At 37.6% G+C, this 18,789-nt stretch overlaps 5 protein-coding genes across 5 annotated transcripts; all 5 read right to left on the bottom strand.

The window, feature by feature from the left end:
- Positions 1-204: 204 nt before the first annotated feature.
- On the bottom strand, positions 205-2,543 carry LOC111432556. The gene is made up of 3 exons (XM_023069499.1): positions 2,384-2,543; positions 731-831; positions 205-634 (listed from the first exon to the last, which is right to left on the bottom strand). Exons 2-3 carry the CDS (start codon positions 822-824, stop codon positions 486-488), a joined length of 243 nt encoding a protein of 80 aa, XP_022925267.1. The 5' UTR covers positions 825-831; positions 2,384-2,543; the 3' UTR covers positions 205-485.
- A 361-nt stretch (positions 2,544-2,904) lies between these two features.
- LOC111432317 (40S ribosomal protein S28-1) lies at positions 2,905-3,369 on the bottom strand. Its single transcript, XM_023069144.1, has one exon. The coding sequence runs from the start codon at positions 3,329-3,331 to the stop codon at positions 3,134-3,136; it is 198 nt and encodes a 65-aa protein (XP_022924912.1). The 5' UTR covers positions 3,332-3,369; the 3' UTR covers positions 2,905-3,133.
- A 2,901-nt stretch (positions 3,370-6,270) lies between these two features.
- LOC111432574 (zinc finger AN1 and C2H2 domain-containing stress-associated protein 11-like) lies at positions 6,271-8,590 on the bottom strand. The gene is made up of 2 exons (XM_023069526.1): positions 8,324-8,590; positions 6,271-7,331 (listed from the first exon to the last, which is right to left on the bottom strand). Exons 1-2 carry the CDS (start codon positions 8,420-8,422, stop codon positions 6,552-6,554), a joined length of 879 nt encoding a protein of 292 aa, XP_022925294.1. The 5' UTR covers positions 8,423-8,590; the 3' UTR covers positions 6,271-6,551.
- Positions 8,591-10,118: 1,528 nt separating this feature from the next.
- Positions 10,119-11,686, bottom strand: LOC111432496 (40S ribosomal protein S2-4-like). The gene is made up of 2 exons (XM_023069406.1): positions 10,958-11,686; positions 10,119-10,488 (listed from the first exon to the last, which is right to left on the bottom strand). The coding sequence occupies exons 1-2, from the start codon at positions 11,612-11,614 to the stop codon at positions 10,327-10,329; spliced, it is 819 nt and encodes a 272-aa protein (XP_022925174.1). The 5' UTR covers positions 11,615-11,686; the 3' UTR covers positions 10,119-10,326.
- A 1,079-nt stretch (positions 11,687-12,765) lies between these two features.
- Positions 12,766-18,117, bottom strand: LOC111432389 (cellulose synthase A catalytic subunit 3 [UDP-forming]-like). The gene is made up of 14 exons (XM_023069248.1): positions 17,758-18,117; positions 17,467-17,662; positions 17,201-17,367; positions 17,035-17,104; positions 16,748-16,949; positions 16,084-16,350; positions 15,649-15,994; positions 15,429-15,566; positions 15,195-15,320; positions 14,901-15,113; positions 14,548-14,812; positions 14,260-14,462; positions 13,827-14,177; positions 12,766-13,713 (listed from the first exon to the last, which is right to left on the bottom strand). The coding sequence occupies exons 1-14, from the start codon at positions 17,779-17,781 to the stop codon at positions 13,129-13,131; spliced, it is 3,153 nt and encodes a 1,050-aa protein (XP_022925016.1). The 5' UTR covers positions 17,782-18,117; the 3' UTR covers positions 12,766-13,128.
- Positions 18,118-18,789: the final 672 nt, after the last annotated feature.

Below are 18,789 nucleotides of genomic sequence, written 5' to 3'. Positions count from 1 at the left end.
ATCCCACGTCAATTGGAGAGAACAAATCACATTCTTTATAAGGGTGTAAGAAATCTCCGTCAACCGAAATATTAAAAACCTTAGAGGAAAACCCAAAGACGACAATACCAACTAACAGTGGGTTTGGACTATCAAGCAAAGAAATCATAAACAAGCAAACCAGACACCTATGAAGAACTTGGGGATCTCATAAATCAAAGTAAATAAGAAAGATGATGATTGCTCGTTGTCTGAAGGAGGTGGGAAATTTTCCACTGCATTATTTAAGATTCAACATCATGACATCATCATCATCATAACAAACTAACGATGCAACTTTTAAAGAGGAAATAAGAATGACTATCAGAACAACAAGAATTGCTTCAAGTTCCCAACTCAAAACATGAAGGCAAGGCAGATTAGAACTGCTTAATGACTAGGCAGTAGTTTCAAACCAGAATGATCCATCCAATCAAAAGTGTATAGATTCACAACTAATGTAACATTTAAGCTTCAGGGCGGGTTTTGACGATGAAATTCTGGCGACTGATCGGGTTCATCACCACAGGTGGACCGGCAGTACGAGGCCATGCTTGGAATTTCTTGTCAGTTTCTTCCCACCACTCGCTGTTCGAAACAGTACTTGGGGTTGTTCCTGAAAACAAATTAAATCAACACAACAAAGCAATGGTAGCACATCAAAGAAACTGAAAGCCAAGCAATGGCCGCAGTCCAAAGAAACTATCATTACCTCCAAATATTTTCTTGTCAGAAACAAGGTAATCAGCAATATACGCAATTGCAAATGTTCCGACTAAAGAAGCTGCAACGTACTTCGATGCCATCGTCTAACTGCAATGGATCGATACGTTCCCAAGTCAAATGAACCATATTATACACAGGATTAGATCAAACTGCACCAAACTCCACCAGCTACATCTATCTACTTTATTAAGTTAAGTAAAGGCCCCAATAGATAACATTTTGGTTTCTAATTTCCTGCTTCTCGATTTCATTTACAAACATTTTTGTTTCTAATTTCCTGTTTCTCAATTTCATTTACGAACGCCATGTGTTGTCCATGATAATTACAGAAAGAACCTCCCCAATTTACTACGAGGGAGGTGTGACTCCAGGAAACAAAAGTATTAGACAATTTACACCAAGATATAGCGCGGTAAACAACATCATTGAAAAGCTTTGTACACCTCCGACAATACTCTTTGATTTCTTTCTTTTCTTAGATTTCAAAAGAAAGTCATAATGAGGTTTTTTCGTAGCATGACCATAACTAATTATGTTTAGAAAAAAAGAAACAGAAACATAAACAATAACTGGATGAAAAATAGTATGACTGAAGCTTAATATTCCTATGATGATGACAACTTTTACTAATATTTTCAGAAGTTGAGTTCCAAAGTGAAGCATACATTGAATTGGGTGAGAAAAAACTCCAACCAAATTCCAAAGGGACACCAAATAAAGTAAAAGCACCAAGAAATAGAGAAGCAATACAAACTCCACAGAGGAAACCCACAACACAAACATGGCAAGGAAATGAACTCCCTAATTGCAGAGACTTCTGAGTGTCTGCTTCCATCTACTCTCTTCTTTCTCATCCAAAATTATCAAATCCCAATAAAAACCCTAAAGCCACTCAAAAGATTTTTATTCTACGACATCATTCCAAACCCAACTACCTTCTTAATTCAAATGACATGATACACATACCCAACCAATACTCTTTATCTTCTCTCTTTTGTGAAAGATTAATATCAGTCTCAACCATCTGTTTTCAATTTAGAAGCACTAAAAAATCTGTGGTTCACCTTCATATCTCTCCTCCCTAATAATCAAAAGGGAAAATCCACAAAAGATCACAATCAGGAAGAAAGAAGGAACAAATAATCTGAATATAAGTTTGCCAATGTAGAAAAGTAGCAAACAATACCCGGAAGATTGAGTTGAATTAGAATAAATCCCAACAGCTAAGAATCAAATACATATAGCCTGAGATTGGGGATTACTAAGAACCTCTTAGTAACTTCTATTTATCTTTCGAATGAAATTGAAGACGGTTGTTTCAGAATCGTCATCAAAGATAGGTGAAAAAAATCCAGATACTTGTATTAAAAAAAAAAAAAATCATACAAATAATTTGAAAATAGAACAAGAAAACATGAATAGATCCACAAAAAGGGGTCTCTTTTCTTCACCTTGCCATACAGAAAATCTAAAGCTCATAACAGAACAAAAATGGATCGAAGAAAATAAAAAAACAAACACAAAAAAGAAAATTAGAAGATATAGTACACAAGGAAGAGAAAAGAGAGGGTAGGCGAGGGGGATTGCGAAAAGAAAAATCAGATCCGAAAATTCCTCCCGGACTATTCTTCATGAGTACCTGATTTGATGTCGCCAGAAAAGGGACCGACGTCGACGGGAGAAGGGCTGCGGGCGGCGGTGAGGAAGACGAGAGAGAAAGAGGCAAATTGGAAGAGCAGGGAGAAACTTCGCGTGTTAAGAAAGACGCGTGTGAGACTTCGGGATACCCACTCCTGAATTGGTTAGGTTAAATCGAACCGAACCGAACCGGTCCGGTCGGTCTGTACATCTATAAATTGTTTTTATTTTATTTTACAAAGTGGGCTGAGTTTTTCTTAAGAAAAAAAAACTTACAAAAATAAGATAGTAAATAAGAAAAAAACTTTGATAAATTAAATTAAATTAAATTTAAAATTGAATATATAATTGAATATTTTTAATTCGTACTTTATTTTTAGCTTAACATAATTCATTGTAAATTTTGTAACATTTTTCTTAATTTTTAAAATTATGTCATTGAATTTTAAATTACCAAATTTATTGTACGCCCCAAAATTCTTCACGCTCGAAACAAAAAATAATCCCTTTTGGCAGAAAATAGAGATAGAATAATTAAATCATTTGACTATTCAAATAAATTATCTCATCCACTTCAAACATTCTACCTTCAAATCCAAGGTTTGAGACACAACATGCCAGTAACCAAAAACCAGATTTCTGAAAACATGCGAAAATTGATAGCAGACATCATTCGAGTCGTAAAGAGTGTATTATGATGAGAAGGAAAATCATCGGTAACTGTAACACGAGAACCAGGAACATGGCATCATCAACGCAACCTCCTGGCTTCTCTCTCAGACTCTAGTAGAGTAAGAATGTCACCTTCCCTCACAGGTCCCTTGACATTCCTCATGATGTATCGATTCTGATCGTCGAGAAACTTAACTCTCACTTGCGTCACTTGCCCTCTTGATCCAGTTCTACCCATTACTTTGACCACCACAGCGTGTTTGATTTGGGATTCCATTTCTTAAATGAATAGAGGTGATGAGATTGGAGAGGAACCTGGAAATTACAGGCATTTCAACGATCAATAAAGGAGCTATGATGTTGTTTTCAGTTTATAACTTTATACCATCTATGAACAGATCTTTTGCAGATTACATGTAGCAACTGCCATGGATGAGGTTGAAAAAAAAAAGAATGTGAAGAAAACCCAACAAAAACAGCAAGCCACATAGAACTTTCTTAAAAGCTACACCGGAAGGAAACAACAAAGTGTGCATTTTGTCCAAACGCATGCCAGAAGGATGGTTCTCAAATGCTTAAATCATAAAATTCAAATCAATTTCAAGAAGTACATTGCCATATAATCAGAGAACAAAATTCATATGCTCTGAGATTAAACTTCAGTGGAAAATCATAGATGGAAAATAAGCATCATCGCCCAGCAGTGCCTTAACATTAATCAGAGATATTCTAGGAGGTGCCCTTTACTGCAAATCCTTATTGACATTCTCATTGCCACCCATGACAACTCCTATGAGGGCCATCTTGGGGCACAAATTTCTGAAAGGATTCAAATTCTCCATATGAATGAGGGACGACGTTCTTGGAAAGTGAGGCCTCAATATCCCTTTACCCAACTGGTGTACATTTTGTATAGGTAAATGGTTAAATGAAATCAAAGTGTTGAGAGAAACCTTCTCAAATTCTTAGTTATAACGGTACGTTCCTAAACTGCAGGAGTAATTCTACTATGTAGCTACCAAGTAACTTTTATTCAAAGAGAAACAAAGATTTAATGTCAGAATGCCGAATGCCTAAAAGGCAATTCTGAACGATATTTATAATCGCTTTTTATAAATTTCATTTGGAGTCATTTAAGAAGATCCTATTACCTCTACGGCGTCATGACTTCCCCTCTCAATCACAATTCTCATGATTTCAATGAATAATACTGTTTTCTCATATATTATATCAAAGTTCATCAAATTTGTAGTCTACAATATCAAAACTTGAGATTTCTTCTTCATTCTATGAACAGTTAAACAATGTTTCAAAATTAACCTGATGCAGGCAAAAACCTAATCTAGTAACTTTCCAACTCTTTCCTGAGATTTCTAAGGAAGTTTCACCGAGACCTTAGCTTAGCTTCGCTCTTTTCTCCAATAATTTCATACAAATTTAACCCCAAATTGCACATATTCACGTTGACATGCACGATAAAAGCCTAACATAGACATGACCAAATGTCTCTCTCGCTCATAACCAGCAACAACATACAATCTACAAGTTCATGAATGATTCAATACTAGGAACCTCCGAGTCAAATTCTAACATAGGATAACGACAACGATCTTTCAGTACCAAAGAAAGAACGAATCCAACATCCAGAAAACGAGAATCAACTGTCAATATTTAAAACAACAACAAACTAAGCAACCATACATTAAATGGAAACTCATAATGATAACGAATCACAAAAGGAAAAGGAAAAACATAAAAAGCCAAGTTCTTCTCCTTCTTCTTCTTTTACCCAATATAATTGAAAAACAGAACAGATTGAAACGAAAAGACAGAGATATTAAGAAAACAAACCGGCGGCGAAGGATTTTGCAGAGTTTGGATTCGAAATCTCTCGGGCAGAGTTCATGAAGCGGCGGCCAAATCTGTGGTTTTTCGCTTATTTGAGGTTTTTCTGTTTATACAAAGGATTCGGATTTCAGCAGTGAGGCCCAAATTTCGGCCCATTTCACATGGCCCAACTTATGACATGGGTTAGGGCTTCGATTAATAGAACCGTAATCTTTTACATAATTTAAATAAAGTATTATAAAAATCGTTCCATTTTTGTAAAAAATTTTAATACATATCTAAATTTTTATTTTTTTTAATTTAATAGTTATTTTAACTTAAAAAATGTATAATAAATCATTAATTTATTTCAATTTTTAAATTTTTGGATGATAAATCGATCACAAATTTTCATATCATATTATTAATTTTGAACGAACTACAGTTAAGAAAAAGAAGATTCAAATCGAAGAACTTCAAGATTCTTATAGGATCATAAGATTCTATGACCAAAAATATTTTGAGAATCGAAGCCCTTCAAAATGAAGACATGAAAACTTCGAGTACCGAAATTTTGTTGAAAGATCTCTAAAGATACTCTGCAAATAAGTTGAAGACCAAAGTTGAAGACTTTCACAGTTTTTCAAGAAGATCAACAAATCAAGAACCGGTCTAAGAAGACTAACAATCTTAACATGATAATGGAAGTGGTCTCACAGTTGAAACATGCAAATTCAATGAAATTGTTGTGTTGTATGATTATTATGTGTTATTTGATAATGTTATGACTTATTTATGATCGTGTATGATTCTCAAGGCGCCATGAGTTGAAGAATGTTTAAAATGTCATGGTAATGTATGTTAACCTCGTAGAAAATGTATGACATGATAATGTATGAAATCATGTTTTTTATACGAAACCTCATGCATGTTGTATGTATATCGACCATGAATTATTTCTCCTCATGTGTTTGTATAGAGGCATATCTATAACAATGATTTTAGGTCCTATTTGTTTTTGTGGTTAGACTCAGCAGAGTGCGTAAGCCTATATATAGGTCTTCGATCTACAAAAACAGGATATTCACATAGTCGGTCTACATGTATGTTCATGAGTCATACGTAGAAAAGTACTATATATCCAAGTACTAATAGAGATGTCTAGCTTTGTGAGGATCTGCCCCAAACAGGGTATGGTTTCTCTGTTTGGACGAGGAATGGGAGAGAGGGTGAGAAACGTTCCCCGTCAGATAAATGGAGTCAAGGATGCGATTATATTCTCCCATTTCCGTCCACGTACATGCATAGATACATACATATAGAAACCCAGAAAAATGAGGAACTGTAGAAATCAACCAAATGATTGCATAAATGGCGACTCCAAAACACTTGCAAAACGAAACAAAGAAGATAACTAATGAGCAAAGAAGATAAATGGGTAGTCTTCCAGCAGGAAACAGGCAATGAATTCAATAACTCAAGTATTCTACAAATGGGAACTTCTCAGATTTCTTCATCCCAAAATAAATCAAGTTTACAGAGGGCAGACACAATCAAGTTCACGAGATGGTTTTTTTAAACAATTAAACTCGAGAGTGAACTGGCGTTCGTACCTCATGAAGTGTAGCTGACTCAACTGGCAAGATTTCCTGCATTCATATGTATGCTGCTCAAGCTCTTGAAGTACCACCATGCTCCCTCTCGATATGCTCCACGAGCGCAACAGGATCAACAAATCCTCTACTACACTTCGGACAAGCATCGATTACTACCTTCTTCGCCCCAGGTCGATTGCCACCCTTTTCGTGGACTTTTTCGACATGGTCTATTAACGATGAAACTGACGAAAACTTAGCACCACATTGTGGACATTGCTCGACTTGTCCATTTGCACTTCCGTTGCTGCTGCTGCTGCTGCTTTTTGTTTTCCAAGCATGATTGATTTCATTCGACAACTTCGTCATGCTCGCCTCGGCTGAGGCTTTAACAGATGAGGCTGCATTAAGGAGGGATGTAGTCCAACTAGAGGAAGATGTTGTGGGGGGCAATGCTCTCTTAGGGCCCTTCTCTTCTTTTCTACTTCGACTTAGAAGACCAACAAATGGAAAGCCAGCTGGTTCTGGTTTTTTCGGTCCCGAACACTTATGGTCGGGTCCAAAACGGTGCTTCAAACAATGGTCTACCAAGCAATCCCGGCACTTAATCGTGTTTGAAAACGTTAACAACTCCCTGCAGCCAGGTACTGGGCACTTTTTCTTCTTTGTGACTTTATCATAATTTGAAGGATCACATTCAGTGTTTACGTGAATCTCCCACGTAATGTTCGGGTCTTGATCGGGAATGAGACGAACTCCTTTGGCACAGAGCGGACAAATGACAACAGTAACATCACGCCTATCAGTTTTTGGACAACTATGCCTATTGTAGCTACGATGCTCCAAACAGAAGACCTGTAAAAAGGCTTTATGATCAATTACTAACACAAACCAGACCATAAGTGTTCAGTTCTCTCACAGAGGGTTTCTTTAGTTACGAACACATGGAATTCAGGGTTCGCATTGTTGGGAGGGAGTCCACGTTAGCTAATTTAGAGAATGATCATAGATTTATAAGGAAGGAATACATCTCTGTTGGTATGAGGCCCCTAGGAAAGCCGAAAGTAAAGTTACGAGAGAGAGATTATGCTCAAAGTGGACAATATCATACCATTGTGGAGATCCGTGATTCCTAACATGGTATTAAAGTCATGTTCTTAACTTAACTATGTCAATAGAATCCTAAAATGTCAAACAAAGAAGTTGTGAGCATACTCAAAAGTGACTGAAGTATCAAACAAAGGTGTAATTTGTTTGAGGGCTCCAAAGAAAGGAGTCGAGCCTCGATTAAGGGGAGGGAGGTTGTTCGAAGGCTCCATAGGCCCTTAGAGAAGGCTCTATAGCGTACTTTGTTCGAGGGGAGGATTGTTAGGAGAAAGTTCTACGTTCGCCTAATTTAAGGAATGATGAATACATCTCTACTAGTATGAGGGGAAGCCTAAAGTAAAGCCAGGAGAGTTTATTCTCAAAGTGGACAATATATACCATTGCGTAGATCCGTGATTCCTATCAAATTTGCAACAATCAAACCATATCATTAGAAATTAAGATTAAGCTTGAAAATGAAACCCTAGGAGAACCAGAGAAACATAAGAACTGTGAAGAATGAAACCCTAGGAGAAGCAGAGAAACATAAAAACTTCCATTCTTCACAGCTAAAATTTTGTATATCATAGAGCCGACCATTTGTTCATCAAACCAAGTCAAAGCAAACATATATTCCCAAGAACAAGAGAAACCATCCTAAGACTCAAATCAAACAAATCACTAAAACAGAATCAAAATTACACAGTGATAGCACATAGATTCAAATCAAATATCCAGAAAGTAACAGAAGGATGGAGAACCTGGTGACAACAATCGCAAGTAAAGGGCAAGAAATCGATCTGCTTACAATCTTCAAAGCTGCAATGCTTTCCAAGATTAGGGAATTCCGGAGTTCCCATACCCAAATCAAAACGAAGCAGATTTTCGATACGAGATTGAGAAATTCTGGGCTGAAAAACAAGATTATAAACAGAAGAAGAAGGAGAAGAAGGAGAAGAAGATGCCTGAAACTGGGAATCGGAAATGAAAGTGAAATGGGTCTGAAGATTTAAGTTTCCGCGTATTGGGAGGAAGGCGAAAACGAAAAGCTTCAGAGGAATAGTCTTCCAAAAGTGTAGTTGGGATTAATTTGACCCTTTCCCCCAATTTCCGGTTCGGATTTCAGGAATTCAGTGTATAATCAGGACTGAATTCCCCTTCAATTCAGAGTTACTTTATTTACTTATTGGATGGATTTGGATATTATTCTTTGAAACTTCCCTTGTTTGGGTTCATTCTCGAGTTGGATTAGGAGCGATCTTTAGCTAATTATCAACCTGTTTAGTTGACTTTAGAAGATTCTAGTCACCCACACAACATGTTTTCTCTCTATAACATAATCTTTAGCTAATTATCAACCTGTTTAGTTGACTTTAGAAGATTCTAGTCACCCACACAACATGTTTTCTCTCTATAACATAGTGTTATGTCGCTTGAATTAGGATTACTCTAGATGATCAGCAATCGAACCAAATGCCAAAATACATCCCTTCCCATTGCTTTCCCAGATTCTAAATTCCGGAGCTCCGGCGACATAATGAGTTTACTTCACGAGGTCTCCACGGAGGCAACTTTCCAATTTTTTTTTTAGTATAAATTAAACTATTGACGTGAAAAAGGAGGAGAAGAAGAAATCTAACAAGTTTTCTTATTATGACTCGGATATATTGTTTTTTGAGTCTCGAGGAAGAATAGAAGAATTACGCCTCAACCCCATGGTCCTGAACTAGACAGAATATCCCTCCTATTTAAAACATATGTATTTTATTTAAATCATATTTAAATAAAAATATTACATTATTTAATGAATATGAACCCTATCAAATCTAATAAATATATTTTCTTCTCACGAATGTTGAAAAGAAAATTTATATTTATCATATGAGAATCATGTACTTTAACATAAGCTTGGGTAGCAAGAGCATGGATGGTATACTATTCTTTTGAGTAATCTCACATAACGAGATATTCGCCCTCCACTCCAGGGATGTTAGAAAAATGAATATGTTCGATCCTAATTTGATCTTTTGAAGATCGACATATTTAAGAAGAAATTTTACATCATCATCCTTAAATACATAGGAATTCATGCTCCAACGCTATAGGTATGAAAGATTGAAACGAAACATTAAGGGTATTAAAACATTTTTCTAACAGACACGTTTTAAAATGATAAAGTTAAAACAGTAATGAATCAAAGTATTACAAATGGTATCAGCTTGCAAGTAGTGTCCCAGCCCTTAACATACCAATTAAGATATTCTGCTGGAAGGACAATGAACCAAAAACTTGGGAAGTACAGAAATATCCCAAAAACATTTCCTAGATGGTTATGAAGTTTTTGGGTTACTTAGTACGCTTCAAGTTGATTGTTTTCATGCAAATTTCAGTCCCAAATACCATTAAGTGATACAGATCAAATCAGCATACGATCACACATTAATTCCAATTGATGATTACGAATAATTCACCACTTCATATTAGCTTGCTTGGAGAATATATGAATAGAATATATTAAAAAAAAAAAAAAAAAAAACTCATTTTGGTGTTGTGTTCTTGTACGAAAAATTAGTGCATTCATCAAAATCAAGCTTTTATGCCATAGGATTCAGAAACAAAAACAAAAACAAAGTCAAGTAGCATTAGGAAATAAATAACACACTATCCTTGAAAGTAAATGAACTCAAATGAAGAGCATATACTATAAGAGTTCCTAACAAAAACATTCTTCTTTTCTCGAAACCATACCATATCTATGCTCCCCTTAAGCATTAACCCTCTCGGCATCATCCAACAACAATGCCTTCACAGTAGGTTTAGCCAACAGATCCGTGTGCTCTTGGAATGGAGATTTTGTGAAGCGAGTCTCCTTCCAGAACTCGGGTGTCAGGAAACCATAGGTTTTCAATAGACAATCGAAGGTAGCCTGCCAAAATGGAAGCATTAGTATAGACAGAAGAAATCAACTCAAAAACTTACAACAAACATCAGAAAATGGCCATACAAATAAAGAATTTGTTCAAGTAACTAAACCCAGTTTAGAACAGAAATCTTCCACCTTCACGCACAGTAAATATGCACAATTTCATTAAAAATTCAATCCAAGTAATCTAATCACAAGAAATATTTGAAGTTTTTTAGCATGATCATAGAAGTGGCATATTTAAAACCAAAACATAGTTAATTCCACTTGATTATCATAAATGTTATGCAAACGATTGATGAACAATCCAGATCACTAATATAATCAACCAGAATAAACTAATTAATATATACATAATTTCACGAAGCAGCAGAATCAAGACATACAAGCTATTATAATGGACACCTTAAATTCCAGCCATATAGATATAACAGAACGGATGATATAGACAATGCATCAAAATATAATATACCTTCACAAAGTTTCCAAGTGTCTTAGTTGATCCCCTGGAAGAAGTGAAAACATCATCAATTCCAGCGAATTGAAGCACCTTCTTGGGAACCCTAGCCGCGACGATACCAGCACCACGAGGAGCAGGAACCATACGGACTGTAACAGAGCCACACTTTCCAGTAACCTTGCAAGGCACAGTATGAGGCTTCCCGATCTTGTTACCCCAGTAACCCCTCCTCACAGGAATCACCGACAACTTGGCCAATATAATCGAACCACGAATAGCAGTAGCAACCTCCTTGCTGCACTTCACTCCCAATCCAACATGGCCATTGCCGTCACCGACGACAACGAAGGCCTTAAAACGGGTCCTCTGTCCGGCCCGGGTCTGTTTCTGCACCGGCATGATCTTCATAACCTCATCCTTGAGGCTAGGTCCAATGAGAGTATCAACGATCTGGTGCTCCTTGATAGGAAGAGAGTGGAGGTAAATCTGTTCAAGTGACTGAATCTTACCTTCCTTGACGAGCCGCCCTAGCTTGGTGACTGGAACCCACTTCTCCTCTTCGTCACGGCGGCCAGCACGACGACGGCCACGGCCACGGTCGCCACCACGACCTCTGCCGCCAAAACCTCTGCCGAAGCCACCGCGGTCTCCTCCTCCTCTTTCAGCCATGATTAAGATTCAAAAATGCGGCTGGAGAGAACTTAAGGAAAGATTGAAGCTTGAAAGAGAGTGGGAGAAACAACCCTAAAGAAGGAATTTATATATGAGAGTTATTGGGAGCTAGGGTTTTGATGGGTCTGCATTTGAGGGTGTTTGGATACAGGTTTAGAATGAACTGGACCAAATCTATCTCAGGCCCAGCTTGAGAATCCGATCCAGTTGGATTAGGCCCAACTAAATTGTGAGTTTTTCTTTTAAAAAAATATTTTTTACCTATAAAAATTAAGAAAATTATTACATATTTTAAATTTTTTATTGAATACCTAATTTTAAGTTAAAAGATATATCAAATTTAAAAATTAAGATATTAAACATGAAAGTATATTACTTAAATTAAAATTGGCAACATATGCTTAACCTAATCATTTTTAATTTACTCGATTTATTTTAAAACACAAGTTTATATGAACTAAAACACATCGTCTACCGTTTAAACAAAACCTATTTGTGTAATAATATTTTTAAAAAATCAAACTCTCCAAATCGCAGAATTCATGCAATCATAATCAACTATGTTTAGTATCGTTTTTTCACTATGTAATGCTTGTTTTAGGATAATTAGATAGATTGATTTCTCGTAATACTTCAAATGTCATTGGTTAAATTATAAAGCATTGAAGCATTGTGAAAAACTACCGATGTTTATAAAGCATTGAAGCATTGTGAAAAACCCACGATTATGAACACAGCTCTTGTAAAAGGGTAAAGTCATGATTATGAATTTGGGACCTCGTGCATATTATATGTTCATGTGATTATGGTTTATTTCTCCAGTTATGTATTGTATGGACGCATACACGCACCAAGGAGGCACGTTATAACGAGCTTATTTAATGGATCCATGTGCATGAATCGTGTTGTAGAGAAGTATTATGCATCAAACCTTTCGCGAATATGAAGTAGATCTCAAGAATAGCTATGACTTTAGATCCCATGTTCATAATATAAGTTGTATGTGATTGTATTGCCCGACCTAAGTGATTAAGCAACCAAATTCAAACTCTCTCGACTTGAACTTTCGAGCTTTTTCTTACACTTTCTTTAATACTTCTTTCGAAATCAAGATTGCAAAAATGGATATGAAGTGAAGAAGCCTTAAATAAAGAACCAACATCATAGTTTATACTCAATACATGAGAAGAAAAAATAATAAGCATCATGTGTCTATCAGTTTTTATTTGTACATACAAGAAGGAACACTGAGTGGGAGGGGGGAAAAAAATTTGAAGATCATCATCAACTTCTGCAATGAATCTCTTCCATAACTTCAAACTCAGAAACACAGCACCAAATAAATTAATTTAAATTCTGTTGTGGATAGATAAGCTAGATTTGTACCTTTATGAGCTTTTTGATTCCAGTTCAGGGGATGAAAACACAAGAGAAGCCGCACGATCTGGATCAAGTTTTTGTTTGAGACTACTGTTGTTCTATCTTCATTCATATGTATAAATGTATTCCCTTTAGCAGTTGATTCCACACTGTTCGACGTCGGGGCCAGTTACTCGGGTTGTGAAGGGATCAATCCGAACCCATAAAAGGGAGAAGATTGAGGCAAGGAGGATGGACCATACAACCACGATCGTCGGAGTTCGGTTCTGGCGACCCATCAGACCCTTGAGGAAGGGATACAGATGGATAATCACCCAGAAAGCGAAGAACAGCTTGCCGAAAAGGGGACCCCAGGATTGATAGCCACTGTTAATGGCGTAAGAAATTCCAGCAACAACACCAACTATGTTGATAATGAGGAGAGTAGTTGGGGGAATGAGAAGAGTGGTCCATTTGAACATGTAGAGCTCAGCAAAATCTCCATCTTCGTCGGATGCCTTCGAAGTAACCGTGAAGTTCGTATCAATTCCAGCAAGAACTTTAAGCAGACCTTGGAACACGGCAAACAGATGGGCCGACACACCTCCGATAACCCAAAACTGCTCGTTTCTCCACCATTCATCGATTCCGACGCCACTCCATCTCATTTCCAGAATACCAGTGGCAAAGATGGAAAGAAAGAGAGAAATGAACCAAATACTGGCAAGATTACTAATCTGTAATGAAACAACACGAACAATATATGATTCAGTGATACCCGAGCGAAAGAAATCAAGACGATAATATGTTTGTAGCATGATTTTGTTAAGCTAAATGTAATCATTTTTACCTGAGGAATGATGAACTTTCCGGTGAGCAGACATATTGCAGGCAAGGTACAATAGGCAAGGAGAGGAATGGATGTAATTGGGTAAATGGTGGTGTTAACATAAGCAAATCTCTCGAGCCATTTCAGGCGTCCACTATAACCGTACCACATTGGGCAATGCCGACTGAAAAGAATTTCGACCGAACCTAGCGCCCATCGAAGCACTTGGTTTAGACGATCGGAAAGATTAATAGGAGCAGAACCTTTAAATGCAGGACGGTCAGGTATGCAATAGATCGATCTCCAACCACGGGCGTGCATCTTGAACCCTGTCAAAATATCTTCTGTGACAGAACCATAGATCCATCCAATCTGCATCATGAAATGTTAAACATCTCTTTAGTAACTGAAAATTCTTATGCTCAAGTTGCCTTAGAGAGAGATAGATTCATACTTCACTTCCCCAGTCTGTTTTATCCTCGTATCCGCAACTGATGACGTGAATTGCTTCCTTAAGAAGAGATTCCGGGGTGGCAGACTGCGGAACGCCACCATTCTCCATCAGTGTGGAAGCAACAAATACAGCTGATTGACCAAACCTCTTCTCCAGGCTCATTTGTGACATTAGTAGCGACTTCTCATCGTCAAATCCAGCACCTGCATCGAATGACTTATGAAAATTAACACCCCATTTCAAGATACTGCTAAAGCATATAAACGAACATATAGATGAAAACTTTACCTTCGACACCTTCCTCGATATCCTCGAGGTTGAATATCGGCACAGTGGGATCGACGTTTTTATTTGATTGCTTTTTATCAGAATCCTTCCTTTTAGATTTAGAACTTTTCTTTTTTGATTTCCCAAAGCAACTGGAGAAGACCCCGGGTTTTCTGTGCTTAGGCTTGAGGGGGGGTTCATAGCCGTACAATGCAGTTCGATTGAAGACACATCCCGTTCCCACATAAACCGGACCTTGGATGCCATCCAAGCCTCGAAGATTGATCTATAAACCATATAATTTTCGGAAAATTAAAAAGAGGAGGCCAGAAAGGACACAAGGAAAGGAAAGCTTACAATGCCACTGATCTTACATCAAAGAAAACAGTGTTACGATTGGCGTATCGATCGTTTCTATCAATCCCATCAAACCTCTGAGGAAACTGAACGTAGCACACTGATTTTCCAAGATTAGGATCCATCATAAAGCACATAGCTTCCCGTAACGCTTTACTGTTGTTTATGTAGTGATCACAATCAAGATTTAACAAGAAAGGTCCATTGGTAAGAACAGCAGAAACACGAACCTGCATAGAGGCATTCGATCATTCAAAGAAATGTAAAAAAGTCTAAAGAACTTGAGAAATTTTCTAAGACCATCTACTCACAAGTGCATTCATAGCACCAGCCTTTTTGTGATGTTGGAAACCAGGACGCTTCTCACGAGAAACATAAACTAAACGAGGAAGCTCATTACCCTCAGTATCAAGTCCTCCACTGTGCCCTAAGAAAACCTGCAAATTTATAAAGAAAGCAAAATGAGGCAACAAAATCGAACACGACAATGAAGGACAACGAGCATTGAGACAAGCAGTTTTATTTCAAAATCCTGATGTACAGACCTGAATCATTCCTGGATGATCTCTAGTGTTATTTCCAGGCCATGGTGTACCATCTTGCATGACCCACCCTTCATCAGGAACTTTCTGTGCCTTAGCAACAAGTCCATTGACACGAATTTTAAACTCCTCATATTCTCTCTGCAATACAAAAGCACAGTCAAATATGGAGATGATAAAGGAATTATAAAGAAAACGATGAGTAATAATGCGGAGCTATCACCTTCATTGCTCGCCGCTCCTTCACAAACGATGGGTGAACCTTGTCCTTTAAGTAATCGATCTTCTGAGCAAAATACCACTCTGGTGCTCGTGGCTCAATGCTGTATTTCTTGCAGAAAGGAACCCATTTTCTGGCAAATTCTGACGTTTCAGACAATGCTTCAAATGTTAACATAGCAGCTCCATCATCTGATACATAGCAAGAAACTTTATCGACTGGATAGTCCACAGCGAGAATTGATAGGACCGTATTAGCTGTGACAAGCGGAGGCTCTTTCAGAGGGTCGACAGTACTGACAAATATGTCAACAGCAGCCAACTGGGATGGCTCTCCTTCACGATCATATCTGCAAACCGTAAATATTCAAAATTAAAATTTTACAGTAAGACAAACTTCTAAGATGAAAATTGCTCATAATGAAAGCTAAAACGCTACCGTAGAGCAAGTCGATCAAGATACGTCTCGCGATTGACTGGAAGCCATTTGGGGAACTGATCCAAAATCCAAGATACAGCAAACCATATTTCACAAATCACTGATATTAACCACAGAGCAAAGGCATTCGGTACTGGATTTGTAATCCGGTAGTGCAAGAAGATGCAAAGAATAACAAGTCGCAGAACTATGACCATCCTATAAGGGTTAATCCTAGAGGACGGAATAGAAACCTTCCTCGAAAGAGGCTGGCGGGCTTCATCATTTCTGCAATGCCAACAAATGAGAAAAGCGGTTAGAAAGAAAGACGACCGTATCATTTAAAGGTTGATTAGGTGAATTCCAATGACTTTGGCTAGTGGCTATTGATCAAGAAATTTTTCACAAGTAGCAATACTCATGTCTTCTGTTCATTTAGAAAATCACTCAAATTAACAGAGATTACTGCTACCTTAGTTGAACTCAGAACGTCCATTCGCTATGTTGAAACTTTGAGATACATAGAACGTAAACAGGAACTTTCATGAAAGCAATATGACAGTTTAAAACATGGTTTTTCTGGTTTAGTTCACAAAATCATTTTGTTCTACAAAGTTGTTGACAATAGATAAGTTATGAAATGGCTAAAATATATTCAACACAAGAGACTAAGTGAAGCACTTACAGTAAAGAATCATCGATCATGACATCGGTGCTGGCATCGAAATCTGCACCACCCCGACCTTCAGAAGGTGCATGACTAACACTCATTGGCGGCACACTCTTGTCCTGCTTCACCTTCCAACTATCAATTCTCTCTTTCCAAGCCACATTGCCAAACCTAGCCGATCCCGAATCTCTCGATTGATCCATGATTCTATAGTTAGCTGCCAAATATCATAAAAACATCTCAACATAAAATCGCTTAGCCCCTTAATTCTATCACACGAGACACCGAATGTATGAACTTACCCCTGCTCCCACTTTCAGGAGATGCCATGGAGAGCCGCTCGGGAGATGCAGCTGATAGTTCTCCAGAAACCTTATTAAACACCATTAAAACCGCCCAATTCAGCTCCAAGTTCATCAAAAACAAACAAAATTGAATCAAACAAAGTAAGCTTCTAGATCCACTTACAGATCGTCCAGTGGTAAGCAAAGGAATATGATTAAAGGATCCCTCCTTATCATAGTTGGTATCCCAGCTAAGAGTGCGCTCAGGTAACTTATGGTGCCTTTCTTGAGCCCCTGTCACTCCATTACCATCCCCATCTTCCACTGCTTCTCCATTAACCGGAGGACTTCCTAAACGCCAAGATTAAACCGATCTCATAACCATCGATGTATATTGTTCAAGAACTACACAAATCCAACTAAAAATAGTTAATAGAATCGAATCAAAACCTTTATGCCACTTGTATTTGGTCTTGCACTGAGGACAAGACTGATTCCCATCTTTCCTCTCGTACTCGTAACAAGGACGGCAAACCGGAAATGCACAAACATCACACGCAACAAACGGCTCGCCATCGGCCGTGGTGCCGACGGAATCGCTACAGATCTGACAAACCTGACCACTCCCAATCTGTTTCGACGATTTCTAAAGATCGAAACGAAAACCAAATCACAAACACCGCTGGAAACAGAACGGATTTAACAAATCTACAAGAGGAGAAAACAATACAATGTAATTACCCCTGAATTAGCGTCGACCTCCATGGCAGCTGGTCCACTCGAAGATCCTGCTCGATCCTAAGTAAAACAAGCAGAAGTGAAAGGAACAACTCTCGTTTACTCCATGGAAACTAAGATCTTGAGTTGTGAGAGAGCAAAGTGAAATGGTGAGATGTGTGAAGAAGAAAGCGATGGAAGAAGAAGATGGAAGGGAATTTAAGGGGCAGAGAGGTTTCAGGAAAAGCCACCGACAACACGGATCCAATCCATGCTTCGTCTTCTTGGTGAATTTTTCTTTCCTTCTTTTACTTTTTTCCACTGAAATTTTCTCTCCTTCTGAATCTCTGATTTTGATTGGAGCTTTTACACTTTTACACTCTTTGCTCCAAGATGAACTTCAAAATTAATTATTATTATTTATTTATTTTTGGATAAATTTTACTAAATTTAAATGTTTTTTTTTAAGGGGATATTTGGATTTTTTTCCATATAATATTTTTTTTACTCAATTTTTTTAAATATCTTTTAATTTTTTTAAGTCTCTCTCAATTATCGTATCTTCGCAATTGCTTATATTTGGATGGTTCGAATCACCAACTAAACCTAATTGAAAAGAGTTGTGAAACATGTTCGGGTCACCAATCCAATGGGTTCGAGGGATTTTTTTTAACGGTGCTGCCACGTGGCATGAATTTTTTTTGACAATGTAAACGATGACGTGGACGAACATGAATGGTTGCTTTGTAGCAGAGTTCAGAAAAATGGACAAGAACCTATAAGGAGCTGTGACCGACACGACACGAACAACAAAAATCAACAACGCGCTTTTGAAGATTAAATTTGGTACTCGCGTTTCTGAACGCCCGATCGGCCTTTTTCACAAAATTACGTAAATGCCACTGGCATTGTAATCGTGAGGCGGCGCGCGTGGGAACCACTTCGTGAGTTGGAACGTGGAGATTGATTGGTGGTTTCGGTCACCAACTGGAGAGAGAAATTTGGAAAAAGAAAGGGAAATCTTAAAGAAATATAAAAATAAAAAGACAAAATAGC

The sequence above is a fragment of the Cucurbita moschata genome, unplaced genomic scaffold (assembly GCF_002738365.1).
Source record: "Cucurbita moschata cultivar Rifu unplaced genomic scaffold, Cmos_1.0 Cmo_Scf00038, whole genome shotgun sequence".
Lineage (NCBI taxonomy): Eukaryota > Viridiplantae > Streptophyta > Magnoliopsida > Cucurbitales > Cucurbitaceae > Cucurbita > Cucurbita moschata.
This window is presented reverse-complemented; position numbering and strand designations above follow the sequence as displayed.